Below are 15,022 nucleotides of genomic sequence, written 5' to 3' on the forward strand. Positions count from 1 at the left end.
GCTTTACAGAGATTTGGAAACAATGGCACTCTCTCCTATCACAGCCTCTGGTGTCCGACTTCACAGAGCAAAGAGGGGACAGTACACTCATTTGAAGGCGCTCGCTTTGCATCCTTTCCTCCAGCAGACTCGGCAGAGGGAACAGTCAGCCTTTCTGGGTCTGCAGAATCCAGCGGCAACTAGTCTGCCCTCCCCAAGTCTCCTGGAACTTGATGAAGGAAGAGGGCCATTCAGTCTGTGTACTGTAAAGGTACAAGTGTGTTTCAGAGCATGGAACCGAGTGATAAATAACTCTACCCGTGCCATCTTCTGAAGGCCTCAGAAGCAGCAGAAGGGATTTTCACTGCTTTCAACTACAGTGGTACCTTGGTTTAAGAACAGCTTAGTTTATGAACAACTTAGATTAAGAACACTGCAAACCCGGAAGTAGGTGTTTTGGTTTGTGAACTTTGCCTTGGAAGCAGAACATGTTCTGCTTCCTGTTGAGTGTGTTCCATTTGTAAATCGAGTCCCCCGCTATTATGGGGAAGCACGCCTTGGTTGAAGAATGCTTTGGTTTAAGAATGGACTTTCGGAATGGATTAGGTTTGTAAACCAAGGTACCACCGTACAGTGGTACCTCTGGATATGAATGGGATCCGTTCCGGAGCCCCGTTCGATCCTGAAGCGAACGCAACCCGCGTCCGCGCCTGTTGCGATTTGCCGCTTCGGCGCATGACATCATTTTGACTGCCTGCGCATGCGCAAGCGGCGAAAGCCAGAAGTAACGCATTCCGTTACTTCCAGGTCGCCACGCAGCGCAACCTGAAAGTGCTCAACCTGAAGCAACTTCAACCCGAGGTATGACTGTATCTGGACAAAATGAGAGTTTGGTCTCTCATCTTCCTCGAATCTTCTGCATGTGCCAGGGGATTTAGGAGGACGAGTGAGTTTGGAGATGACTACAGATAGTGGCCGGCTACCAAGGCCCATTGAAATCTGTGGACCCCTGATTCAATAATAAAGGGTCAATTCCAACGGAACTATATTCTGATAGGCTAGAGCAGGCATAGGCAAACGCAACTCTCCAAATGTTTTGGGACTACAATTCCCACCATTCCTGACCACTGGTCCTGTTAGCTAGGGATCATGGGAGTTGTAGTCCCAAAAACAGCTGGAGGGCAGAGTTTGCCTATGCCTGGGCTAGAGCTATCCTTTATTGAGTTTCACTGTGATGAAAACAAAAAAGTAAACCTCATCTGTTCCTAGACCTAGATGAAGGTTTGTTTTCCATTCTGATGAGGAGTTCTGTGTAATTCAAATGATTGCAAGTTGAATAAAATAAATCTTTGTAACCTATTTCGTTCCTAATATAGAAAAAATAATAAATCCCCAGCTCCTAACTTCCCACACATATTTACTATTAGCAACAGAAAAGCTAAGCCCTCAAGAGTATTTAATTAAATTATTCAGTCCTCTTGAGAAGGTGCACCACATTACTATTACTATTACTACGGGGAAAGAAAGAAAGGTAAGTTACCGTAACTATCCTTAGTTTTAAATTTCTATTCTGGCAGAACTACACAGATAATTTAGTTCACCCAAGGCAGTGCTGCCACCAGCAGGATACACAGAAGCATGAGCGATAATAAACATAAACCTATATCTACTATAACAGAGAGAGGACGAAAGAATTACAAGTACATTGAAGCCAAATCTAAGGGGGCAGGCCCAATTTAAGCATGAAATTGGACATTTAAAGAACGTTATTGTTCATGTGGCATTTTGGGCTTCAGGGGAAATTCAGTTTGCCTATTAAAGGGCAAATCTACCTAATTTGCACTTCCTGAAACAGTATATGAAGAGGAACACAGCCATCCTTCAAAATCTGCACTTTTCCAAATTCTGCAGTGCAATTCTCCAACAACTAATGCATTTACTAAGTAAAGTGTGCAGATTAGGCAAAAACAACATACAAAAATCTGCACGTTAGGAGACATTCGCTCTGAAATGTTGACAAAATTTCATGAGGATTTTAAAAAACTGATCATCAAACTGATGTTGATATGTAGAGACCTGAACTTAACAGGGAAAATGAGAAATTGACAATTTTGCCCTAATGGTAGACCACCATATGGCCTTTGCCATTAATATTATTATTAATAAAATAATAATAATAATAATAATAATAATAATAATAATAATAATAATAATAATAATATACCACCTTACTCGCGGGTGGTGCAGGACACGGGTGCCGCTGTGGGTTAAACCACAGAGTCTAGGACTTGCTGATCAGAAGGTTGGCGGTTCGAATCCCCACGATGGGGTGAGCTCCCATTGCTCGGTCCCTATTCCTGCCAACCTAGCAGTTCAAAAGCACGTCAAAGTGCAAGTAGATAAATAGGTACCGCTCCGGTGGGAAGGTAAATGGCGTTTCTGTGTGCTGCTCTGGTTTGCCACATGACCCGGAAGCTGTACGCCGGCTCCCTCGGCCGGTAAAGCGAGATGAGCGCCGCAACCCCAGAGTTGGTCACAACTGGACCTAATGGTCAGGGGTCCCTTTGCCTTTACTTACCACCTTTCTCATCCAAGGAGCTCAAGGTGGTATGGACATGGTTCTCATTCTCCCCCCATTTCTCCTTCACAACGACCCTGTGAGGTAGGTTAGGCTATGAGATGGTGACTGACCCAATGAAGAAGAAGAAGAGTTTTGGATTTGATATCCTGCTTTAGCACTACCCTAAGGAGTCTCAAAGCGGCTAACAATCTCCTTTCCCTTCCTCCCCCACAACAAACACTCTGTGAGGTGAGTGAGGCTGAGAGACTTCACAGAAGTGTGACTGGCCCAAGGTCACCCAGCAGCTGCATGTGGAGGAGCGGGGAATCGAACCTGGTTCCCCAGATTACGAGACTACCGCTCTTAACCACTACACCACACTGGCTCTCAGCTTAATGACTGAGTAGGGATTTGAACCTTGGTTTCCAAGGTCATGGTCCAGCACACTATAATCATAATGCTCTTTGTTTGAACCCAACTGCCTAGGCTATGCATGCATCATTTCTTCTGTTTAACAGACTAGAATGACACATACTCAGGGCGATCGTTTTCAATCTGTACTTGGTGGGTTGCCATCGTATCGCAAGCACCGATACAGTCGTACCTTGGGTCCCAAACGCCTTGCGACTTGAACGTTTTCGCCTGAACACCACAAACCCAGAAAGGACTGTTCCGGTTTGCGAACGTTCTTTGGAAGATGAACATCCGACACGGCTTCCGTGGCTTCTGATTGCGTGCAGGAAGCTCCTGCAGCCAATTGGAAGCTGTGACTTGGTTGTCAAACGTTTTTGGAAGTCGAACAGACTTCCGGAACGGATTCCGTTTGTCTGGAGGCGGTTGGAGGATGGATGGCGGCTAACAGATTGAGGTTGAATCCTGACAAGAGAGAAGTACTGTTTTGGGGGGGACAGGAGACGGGCGGATGTGGAGGACTCCCTGGTCCTGAATGGGGCAACTGTGCCCCTGAAGGACCAGGTGCGCAGCCTGGGAGTCATTCTGGACTCACAGCTGTCCATGGAGGCGCAGGTCAATTCTGTGTCCAGGGCAGCTATTTATCAGCTCCATCTGGTACGCAGGCTGAGACCCTACCTGCCTGCAGACTGTCTCGCCAGAGTGGTGCATGCTCTAGTTATCTCTCGCTTGGACTACTGCAATGCGCTCTACGTGGGGCTAACTTTGAAGGTGACCCAGAAACTACAACTACAACCAGGCAGAGGGCCTTCTCGGTGGTGGCGCCCGCCCTGTGGAACGCCCTCCCATCAAAACGATAAACAACTACCTGACATTAAGAAGACATCTTAAGGCAGCCCTGTTCAGGGAAGTTTTTAATGTATGATATTTTAGTGTTTTTTGGTTTCTATGGAAGCCGCCCAGAGTGGCTGGGGAAACCCAGCCAGATGGGCGGGGTGCAAATAATAAATTATTATTATTATTATTATTATTATTATTATTATTATTATTATTATTACAACTAATCCAGAATGCGGCAGCTAGACTGGTGACTGGGAGCAGCCGCCGAAACCATATAACACCGGTCTTGAAAGACCTACACTGGCTCCCAGTACGTTTCCGAGCACAATTCAAAGTGTTGGTGCTGACCTTTAAAGCGCTAAATCCAGTATACCTGAAGGAATGTCTCCACCTCTATCGTTCTGCCCAGACACTGAGGTCCAGCGCAGAGGGCCTTCTGGCGGTTCCCTCACTGCGAGAAGCCAAGTTACAGGGAACCAGGCAGAGGGCCTTCTCGGTAGTGGCGCCCGCCCTGTGGAACGCCCTCCCACCAGATGTCAAAGAGAAAAATAACTACCAAACTTTTAGAAGACATTTGAAGGCAGCCCTGTTTAGGGAAGCTTTTAATGTTTAATTGGTTATTGTATTTTAGTGCTTTGTTGGAAGCCGCCCAGAGTGGCTGGGGAAACCCAGCCAGGTGGGAGGGGTATAAATAACAAATTATTATTATTATTATTATTATTATTATTATTATTATTATTATTACTATTACTATTACTATTACTATTATTATTACCAAGGTATGACCGTTTTTGAGAACCTCAAAAAGCAGCAAGCTACAATTAAAAGTCACTAGATGGTGCTCGCAATATGTAAGGGCCCCCAAACCGTTAAGCAATCAGCTGCTCACAAATACCTGTACGTCTTCAGGTGATATTTACGGTCTCTTATCATGTGAGGGGCTCGGGAGAGGATGGCGTTCCGTAATACTTTCCCAGCTTGAAGGATTCTTTCTGATGGAACCTGGAGGAGGAGGAGGAGGAGGAGGAGGAGGAAGAAGAAGAAGCAGGCAAGAAATATTTTAAGCTTTTCTGTTTTCCTGAAAAGACTTTTATGTAACAGTGGTATTTACAAATATGGGGTTTTTTTTACAATGCAATGAAGCTTATTAATCTGGGCTTTAATGTCATAATGGGATGTGTACATTTGCCCCCATGTTTGCAGATCTCCTTCGATCTGCAGGATATAACCAATCCAGGGATCTATGCACCTCAGCTGCACATGGTGTGCACTTCCTAGTTTCTGCCAAGGAATTTGCACATGCAAGGACACTGAAATGAATCTGTCCTTTCGAGGTGTGTGTAATAGCAGGTCTATGTGTAATAATAATAATAATGATAATGATAATAATAATAATAATAATAATAATAATAATAATAATAATAATAAATTTTTATTTATACCCCACCCTCCCCAGCCAGGGCCGGGCCCAGGGCAACTAATCGGCTTGGTGCACTTTCTCACTTTTGTCTGTGTTCGTTTACACTGCAGTTTCATCAAGTCTGATTTTTATGTTGTGATTTTATGTTGTGAACTGCCCTGAGATGAGGGAGCAGCCAGGAAAGCCAATTGTCTTAGCAGAAAGGAGTTCCCCCTGATATTTTATTGATCCAACCAGTTATGTTCTATCTGCAGCCCCTAGTAATTCAAAGCAACTTATCAGTTATGTTGCATTGCAGGTAGCACGGCAACAACACTAACGGCGAGGTATTTATTAGATAGCACAGGTAAAAAAGTAAGTTACATATACTGATGACTTCCGGGCACTGTTGCAAAGTCCTCAGGTAAACACTTTACTCTAGAGCATTCACACTTAATGCAATGAGACAACATGAAGCTAATTTACTCAGATATATTACAGTCAAAGCATCATTGCAATGGCAGGGTGGGTAATTGGATAACCCCAAAGCACTTCAGTTTCTACAGCAACCCAGGACTGCTGTACATCTAACCTCTTTACCTCTACATTGGCTGTAGCTGGACGGATTGGGATGTGATGATCAATGAAAGGAGTCTGAAAAATAAAATTTAAGTGAAAGAAACAAAGGGGGCAGTGATAAAAGTAAACAAACGTGGAAGTGGATTTTTCAAAAGAAAAATAAATAAATAAATGAACATACGAAACTGAAAATGTTGGAAGTCTGAGAAGACGTGAAACATGCAATTTTCCACGGTATCATTTGTCGCAATCAAGAATAACTAGGTTCTACATTTAGATGAAAACAGAAAGATGCATAAACAGCTACTGAGTGGCGATGAGATGCAGATATCAGTAGCAAAAAAAAAAAGGGGGGGGAGGGAAGCCCTGTGTAATTGAAAATTCATATGCCGGTTTTTTTGAATAGAAGTTCCGAGTCGCCTTTTCTCAGCCAACTTTGCGCATACACTAAAACTATTCACTGAAACTATCCTGTAACTGTTCAAAAGATTCACATCTTCCCTCTACGCTTCATACTATCAGTTACAGATAGGTAGCCGTGTTGGTCTGCCATAGTCAAAATAAAACAATTCCTTCCAGTAGCACCTTAAAGACCAACTAAGTTAGTTCTTGGTATGAGCTTTCAGTGTATCTGAAGAAGTGTGCATGCACACGAAAGCTCATACCAAGAACTAACTTAGTTGGTCTTTAAGGTGCTACTGGAAGGAATTTTTTTATTTTGCTTCATACTATGCGAGTGATCCATCTTTGTACAATTAAATCCCTAAATCGGTTTCTCCCTCCAGAGCAGATTTCACACCTTCAGGATGCAAAGCATGTGAGCTATGGGTGAAGTGGGCGAGGCAAGCTACTTAACCCTTTCCCGTGCTATTTTTTCAGAACAAAACCACAACCCTCCCCAAAGCCAATCTTTTCACCCTTGGGAGGAAAGTTACAGGTACGTTTTGTAAAATCTAATTTGACCCCTGCTTGACAGCTGAAATTGAAGAAACGCCTCATCTGAAGAGGAGTAATTCGAACAAAGCTTCTGTTTATCTCTAAAACTGCTAAAATGTGGACTTTAAAAATATTTTTGTGCAATCAGAGCAACCAACGTATGTTAGAATGATATACCAGGCATGCATTATTTAGCATTACATAGTGCGCTGCAACTATAAATGCCCTCCACTTTAAGACACATAAAATGGCCCAACCATTACCCAAAATGACACATTGCAGCCAGTGTCAAAAGGAAAGGAACACGCGGAATACGGTCTGTGCACAAACACATGCATAAAGATTGGAACACAACTAATGATGTCTTATTTTCCTGTCATTTCCCTGCTTCTCTGCTACAGCGTTAACAGCTGCTAAAACAGTTTTGCATGAATTGAATAAAGTGCTCCAAAGATGAAACTCCAGCATATGCTCAGTCGACAGACTGAGGCCCTATTTTTCATAGCCATTCTCAGTGGGAAGATGGAAATGGTTTTCTGGAAGTGTTTTAATTTAAGCAAGAATAATGGATCGTCTTCCCTGTACACCAAATACAAATGATTTGTGCTTCCAGAATCAAGACTGCAGAAATCTGCCGAAGATAGGAAGTGGCCGCCTTAGTCAACCACAAAAAGTGTGATATTTGCCTTTTCCCTTTGAGGAGAGCTTTTTCTGTTTGTGCCCTTCAACCAAGGGAACTCCTTCCCTAAGTCAAAGGCCTCTCTTCCCTCAGGCCTCTCTTCCCCCGGCTTTGCCCCTGTGGAGCTAGCTGCGTGGAGACTGTGTCACACGTCCTCTTGTCTTGCTCCCTATATAAAGATCTCAGGGATGAGACCATCGCGCCGCTCCTGTCTGCCATCCCGGGCCATTCTTGTGAAGCCAAGCTGTTCTCACTCCTGGCCGACCAGAACGGCTCGACAACAGAGAAGGTTGCCAAATTTGTCGAGAGAGCAATGAGATTGAGAGCTGCTACCGGAGTGACATTAGCGTCGTCGCCCAGATTCCTCTCCTAGGATTTTACTATTATTATCGTTATGTTTTGCTATTATTATTTTGTCGTCCCCTAAAATGTATTTTATATAATTGACTTTTTAGTTTTATTCTTTGTGTGTCGTATTGTTGTTTTATTGCTATGGCCGATGGCTGACGCAAATAAAGATTCTTATCTATCTATCTATCTATCTCTCTTCCCTCAGCTTTTTATAATGGTACAACAGAGGTCTGACCCAAGACATCTTTCTACATGAGGCAAATACAGTCATACCTCATGTTACGTGTGCTTCATGTTACGTTCTTTCAGGTTACATCCCACGGCGACCCGGAAATACCGGAAAGGATTACTTCTGTGTTTCGCCGCTTGTGCATGCGCAGAAGCGCAAAATAACATCACATGTATGCGCAGAAGCGGCGAGTCGCAACCCGCGCATGCGCAGACGCGCCGCTGCAGGTTGCGCTCTTTTCATGTTGCGAACGGGCCTCCGGAACGGATCCCATTTGCAACCAGAGGTACCACTGTACAAGACAGTGCCCCTGCCATTCTACATACAGAAGCTGACCACTCTGGTACAGTAGAACCTCGGTTGTCGAACGTAATCCGTTCCAGAAGACCGTTCAACTTCCAAAACGTTCAACAACCAAGGCGCAATTGCCAGTCGGCAAATTCCTTTTAAAAAATTGAGAAACGCACCTCAGAAGCCATTCAACTTCCGAGGCGCATTCAAAAACGGATGCATTCGCTTCCGGGTTGTCGGCGTTCAGGTTCCGAATTGTTCGGCTTCCAAGGCATTCGACAACCGAGGTTCCACTGTACCTTGGAAGCAGGCTGCTTTATTGCTGCGCAGCACACATTGCTCTGTCCTCAGTGCTACTCATTCACTACTACATCACTTACACTCTGTGTAAGCAAATGGTGCCAGCATTCATCACACGTGCACAACGCCCGCTGGAATGCATGGCCTGGGATTTCCACCTCTTTTCTTGGTCACACTGTTGGCAGCTTCTTGCAAATGTCCTGCGACACACTGGGAGAAGGTGACCAGGCAAGGCAATCCCAGGCAGAAATAAATAAGCGCCGTCGCTGCCAGGGCATGAGGAATGGCATGGCAGGATGTCAATGTTTTCCAAAATGTCTGTTGCCTAGTAGGGTCCATCCTCCTGGGACAAAAAAGACCTTTGTATTCCTCTCGGTTAAAGGGGGTGTTTGCGTCCTGTTGCTTGTATGTTGCTATTTAGGTTTTTTTATTTAAAAAGTTGCTTTGTCGTCTTTATTGCTTTAATTGCAGAATTGTTAAAAATACCCCACTTATTGTGCGTTTGTGTTGGAAACTGCCTTTGGAACGCTCTCAAGGACCATAAAGTGGTATACACATTTTTTTAAAAAAATGAAATCCATACACTTTTTTCCTCTTGTGGTTTTGATCCATGTCCCTCTGACCTATTCAGTAGAAAGGGGGTGTTAATGAGAAGGTGGCTTGCACAGAATGTTCTGTGCTCCCAATTCCTCCTGGCTGTTACAAAAGGGTGTGTCTGTTTTCTGTGCTTTCTCCTTTCTTCCCAAAGCCTCCTTCCTGCTTTTATATAAATAATGAATAATGTAGAGTTGCAAAAGCTGTAAATCTCCACATGCTTGTGTGGCATTTTTGCATCGCTGAAATAATGGGATAATAGCCTGCACACGCCTTGGAAATGCAATAGTTCCCGCTCAGGAGCTGCAATCCTCAGGTGTACTTACCTGGAAAACGATCCCTGCTAAAATCACTAGGGTGTGCTTCTTGAGCAAACATGATTAGGATCACGTTAAGAATCTGCTCCAAACAAACACCAGGCAGACAATAAATCATTTTCTCGTTCCTTATTAATCACTGAAATCTTTGCCACCCATCTCCCTTTTCACACATAAAGAATGGCTGCCACAACTGCTGCATGCATTTATTGATTCTTTCATTGGCTTCCTATTGTATTCTCACTCTGCAATTCCCAGTTTCCAGAATTACTTGAAGGACGCGTGCTCACAGCACACATTTGCAAGATTCTGCGAGATCTTCCAAGTTTTTTAAATTTCCTTTTTTCAATTTTTCTGCCGAAGTTGAAAGAATAATTGCAAGATTTCGGGATGGGGTGGGGAGGTGTTCATTTGACTGTTTCAAGCCTAAGTGGCAAATGTGTTGCTCGTATGCGCTCGACTTGTCAGAAGAACTGACCCTTGAAAAGGACGACCCTGTTTCTCACCGTAATTACTTTTTTTCCCGACAGCCCAACTGCAAAAACTAATGGAGCGTGTGTGCGTGCCTTTATAGACGGTGATGGAATCACACCGAACATGTGCAAAGGAGCTAGGGCACAAAGCATATTTCAGACTATCTCATCTCACACTGCAATCCTGTGCCCCCAAGTGATGTGGTCATTTCCTGTGTTCCTGTACCAATCATAATCATAATCATAATCATAATTTATACCCCGCCCGTCTGGCTGGGTTTCCCAAGCCACTCTGGGCGGCTTCCAACAAGAAATTAAAAATACATTAAAACATCAGTCATTAAAAACTTTCCTAAACAGGGCTGCCTTCAGATGTCTTCTAAATGTCAGATAGTTGTTAATTTCTTTGACACCTGGTGGGAGGGCATTCCACAGGGCAAGCGCCACTGCCAAGAAGGCCCTCTGCCTGGTTCCCTGTAACCCCACTTCTGGCAGTGAGGGAACCGCCAGAAGGCCCTTGGCGCTGGACCTTAGTGTCTTGGCTGAACGAGGGGGGTGGAGATTAAATTATATCCATAATTTAGGCACAAAGTACCTGGTGCTTTGACGCAACCATCCTACGGAATGCCATATAGATCCAACAAACCAGAAGTCTGCCCACTCCTGGCTCTACGAGATAAATTTAGCAGATTTACACCTTGAAACCAGGAGCTGATTGTTACAGAAATGCTGTATACTCCCACAAGATCTTCTGAGATTTTACAGTCCTGTATCTTCTTTCCAACATCCTTTCCCTCTGTACCACGGAAGCCTCTTTGCAATATTGGTAACTCTGAACTACTTGTGCTCGGAGAAGGGAGAGTGTGAAACAATATCGTCACTGCTTACAGACTGGGCTTTCCAACCCCTCAACTTATATAAGAGCAGCTTATGCAAACCTCAATGTGCTTTTGTACTTTATCTTATGTAACTAGTGAACCGATGACAAGTGAAGACCTGCACACATGTCAAGATGGATTTATCATGAATGCATTTGTCACAGACTCCTCCGCACTTTTGTGCTTTGCAAGTTTCACTTTTGTTTTACTTTTCTTTCCTTGCATGTGACGCAACTTCAGACGTTCAGGATCATCTGCAACACTTTGGGCTATTTATTAATTGCTCCAAAGGGGGCAGAGATGGGAAAACAATCCGTTGGTAGTGATTTGGATAAATCATGAGACACCATTCTAAATTCCCATCCGCCTGAGGTTTGTGTGCTTGAGATAGATGCCTTTCAAGCCTTTGTAACCTAGAGGAGTGACTCCACAGCAAAGGCACGCCATGTGGCTGCATTTGAAGAATGCTTGGAGGACAGCATGCGCCATCTCACCTGTTGAGAGAGTGTTTGGATGTAGCAAAGATGCTGGGGGCAATTTAGGAACCAAAAGTGTCTTATCCTTCCTGCCAACATGCTTCTCTATTAGGACTAGGGACAGGCAAATCAAGTTCTCCGTTTTCTAGTCTTAATCTCCATTTTCCACATTCCTAAATTGGTTTGTGAATTTATATTTTAAATGCCCTCATCAGCATTCATCAGCATTCTAGCGCAAATTTCTCCTAATCTACCCTTTTTAAAAAATGCAATTTTGCCTAATATACTTTGGAAAGCAACTTCCCCTAATATAATGGAGTTTTTGTATGTTGTTTTCCACCACAAAACTATTCCCTTCATCCCGAGTGGCTGCCCTTTTCTCTCCATTCCTTCTTTAACTTTATAATCTCAGGTGGTATTATATAAAAAAGTATATTTTTAACGCAATCCTAAATGCCCATAGGCTCAGTGGAGTTTGCTTTCGAGTAAGCTCACGTAGTAACCCTTGTTTTAGACTGATAATTTTTATTGTTACTCGCCACAATGAAAATTGCTATTGGTATGGCACATCTTATTATAAACTTCACCCAAACTGGTTTGTTTTCAAGCAGGATACGGATGGGACAGGAAATACCATGTAACAAGACACGAGGAAAAACAAATATATGCAGCAATGTCTCTAACGTTATTAAAGGTTAAAAAGATGTGTTAAAAGATCAGTCTCTTTAAGGAAACAGGGCAGACGGACAGGCAGACAGGAAGTAGTGAACCTCAATAAAGAAAGAAAAAAGTGTGGCTGTTTATGGAGCTGGTGAGTAAAGAGTGCCAAAAGTATTCTTCTGATCAGATCAGACTAAGTATTTATTTTAAGAATATGGATTATTTAACCTATAAGAAACAAGCAATACATTCAACCATGCAGAAAAAAGCCTAGTCAACAAAAGGGGGAATGTAATAAAATAAAAATCCAAGCAACACAGATTAACTTGGTTGTTGTTCTATCCCTAGCTGGTAAGTTATACAGAAAAAGGCATTATCAATGTATTTGTGGCTATTTTATGGTGTCGGCTGAACGATTTCAGACTTCTGTCAATCCAAAATAAAAAAGTGGGGCTTTGTTCACAGGATATATGTTTCCCAGAGTGGGTGGGGTATAAATGTTGCTGCTGCTGCTGTTATAGTTGTACCACAACCACTTGATGTACTGAGCACTTTGCTAATGTCATGTTTTGCCATGCTTTTCATCATTCATAACTTAGATCCTATGCAAATGTAACATTAAATAAAATTGAAGACTTTCCCCTGCAATTTCCTGACTATTAAACAATGTGTGTGTGTGTGTGTGTGTGTGTGTGGTTAATTTCATTTCGATGATAGCTTATTGTTTTAGTTCCAATATATTTTGTATTCTATGTTGCAAACTACTCTGATACTTTTTACGAATGAAAAGTGGCACATAAGTTTTTATGTAAATACAAATACATGGAGCAGTACTATGCTCGCATATTCTCATCCTCTGTTCCCACTCCACTCCAGGCAACACCTGAAATTTCTTCTCACATACTTAGGCCAGATTATGTGGTAACATACAATCATGTGTCGCTTGCCATAGTAGGAGATACATCAATAGTATGATCCATAATCTGACAATATGCCATTTGGGCGGTAATTACAGCTATCACTGAGAGTGGTGCAGGAACCATTGTGGCATGGAAACAGCCGGGTTGCTCCATAAAGCTAAATGGAGCCTAAAGCTATATGCTTTTTGGGCAAAGAAGGGAATTTTACATTGCTTATTTCGGTAGACTAGATTTCGTTTACTAGTTTCTGAACTTCTGAATAAAATAAATCTTAAATTAATTCAAATTGTTTTTTTCCACTTACAAAATCTAAATGTCTTGGGGTGATATACTATTAGTGCCAAGTGTATAAGCAAATTGCCTGCCTTTCACAACCGTTTTCTTTGCTATCTTACTTTTTTTCTAACCTGTGGTGTATAAACTCAACAGAACTTTGCTAACAGAAATGGCCCAATGAACAATACTGGCAAACCGCTTCATTTTTAATATCAGTTGCAGTGACACTTTCTGCTGTGATTAGCCGTCAGAGAAGCAATATAGAACCCAGTCTTAGTAAAGTATATTCAGTTTCATAAGCATCTACCTTTTTTTGACAACTGAAGCACCTGCGTTTTATTAATGTTTCCACACACAAAAGTTAATTTAGGGAGCAATCTTACACTTATCGTAAGGCCAGCTGAGGGGACTTATGCACCTCGCTCTTCCACCTGTGGTCAGGAGAATCCAAGCATGTCAGCAGTGCCGCTATCGGGGCAGGACTGATACAAAGCCCCTTTGTTCCTCCGGCACACCCAACAAAAATAGCTTAAGCCGTGTTATTTTCCTCTATTGCAGCCAATGGGAGGAAAGAAGAAAAGACCCACCTTGGCCACTGAGAAACAGCTGGGCACAAAATGTGGTGGCCGTTCCCCCCAGCCTTGCTTGTGAAGAAGAACTGTTTTGCCCATGTACTAATATGCTGGTGTTTACAGGCAAAATGAAGAAGAAAAATTATTTACCTTATTGCAGTTTTTAGAGATTGAGCACAGGCTACTACTTGACATGTTATCCTTGTCGGGCATTCCTGTAAGAAAACAGTAGACACATCAGAACAATATGGGTGAGGATTAAATGTTGCTCTTCAAATGGGATGGTTCTTTTCACTTACATCAGTCACAGCAGACTTTGGTCTTTCAAATTTCGGCAGCGCTTGAGGGCAAAATCTGGCACCCACCGAACCTCCCATTCTGCTCAGCGCCAAGGCAGCGGAACCAGCCACGCTGCCCTAAAATTCACCTCTGACACCAGGGACCGCCTGACATAAAGATCGCCATTGTTCCCATTTTACAGATACTTTTGCTGAGGTACTTACTGTCATTGTTGGAGCCAGTTTCCATAACACCATAAGGAGGAGCCAGAAGTCCTGACATGTACTGTCGGTATTTCTGAGGGGAGGGGAAATGGTTAAAACGTCACTTTGCTGAAAGTTATCCACACCCAATTTTTAAAAATGAGATAAAGCCTAAAAATAAAATTACTGGGGCTACACGTGGAATGTAATTGTGGTTCAAAACCCTTTGGCAATATTTTAGGATTCTTTCTCCCCCTGTATTTTCTTACGTTGTACACTGCCCTAAGCTCTATTTTGGGTGAGTAAAGTTCCACTCCCAGCCAGAACAGAGTTCATTTTTTCCATTTCTCTCCCAGAGCAAACAGCAAGAATCAGCACATTGTGTCCCAAGGTGGATGTATGCTGGTGTACAGTGGTACCTCGGGTTACAAACTTAATTCATTCTGGAAGTCCGTTCTTAACCGGAAACTGTTCTTAACCTGAGGTACCACTTTAGCTAATGGGCCTCCCGTCCCCGCCGCATGATTTCTGTTCTCATCCTGAAGCAAAGTTCTTAACCTGAGGTACTATTTCTGGGTTAATGGAGTCTGTAATCTGAAGCGCCTGTAACCCGAGGTACCACTGTATAACACTGCATATTCCTATGACACTGTTTATGTTACTTTAACCTGTTTCTGTGGCTGTCTGTGGCTGCGGGTGCCTGTTCTAATTCTATCTGTACTTACTTGCAAGTGCCTGTCCCCATGTGTGTGTCCCTGGTATTTTATGTTCCTGGAAGTGTGTGCGTTTGTGTCTGCCTGTACGTGTGCCTGCAGTTGTG

General features: G+C 43.1%; 1 protein-coding gene across 3 annotated transcripts in view; it reads right to left on the reverse strand.

Moving 5' to 3' along the window:
* Positions 1-15,022, reverse strand: part of RAPGEF4 (Rap guanine nucleotide exchange factor 4) — a 166,137-nt gene that overhangs the window by 62,920 nt on the left and 88,195 nt on the right. For 2 of the 3 annotated variants that reach the window (XM_083467926.1, XM_083467927.1), the window contains 3 exons: positions 14,224-14,296; positions 13,871-13,935; positions 4,686-4,792 (listed from right to left, as the gene is read on the reverse strand). In XM_083467926.1, coding sequence (XP_083324052.1) covers positions 4,686-4,792; positions 13,871-13,935; positions 14,224-14,296 — 245 coding nt within the window. Of the gene's footprint in view, positions 1-4,685; positions 4,793-5,789; positions 5,844-13,870; positions 13,936-14,223; positions 14,297-15,022 lie in introns of all 3 variants that reach the window. The other variant, XM_083467925.1, reaches the window with a different exon arrangement.

This window comes from Podarcis liolepis, assembly GCF_965112155.1.
Source record: "Podarcis liolepis genome assembly, chromosome: 1".
Taxonomy (NCBI): Eukaryota; Metazoa; Chordata; class Lepidosauria; order Squamata; family Lacertidae; genus Podarcis; species Podarcis liolepis.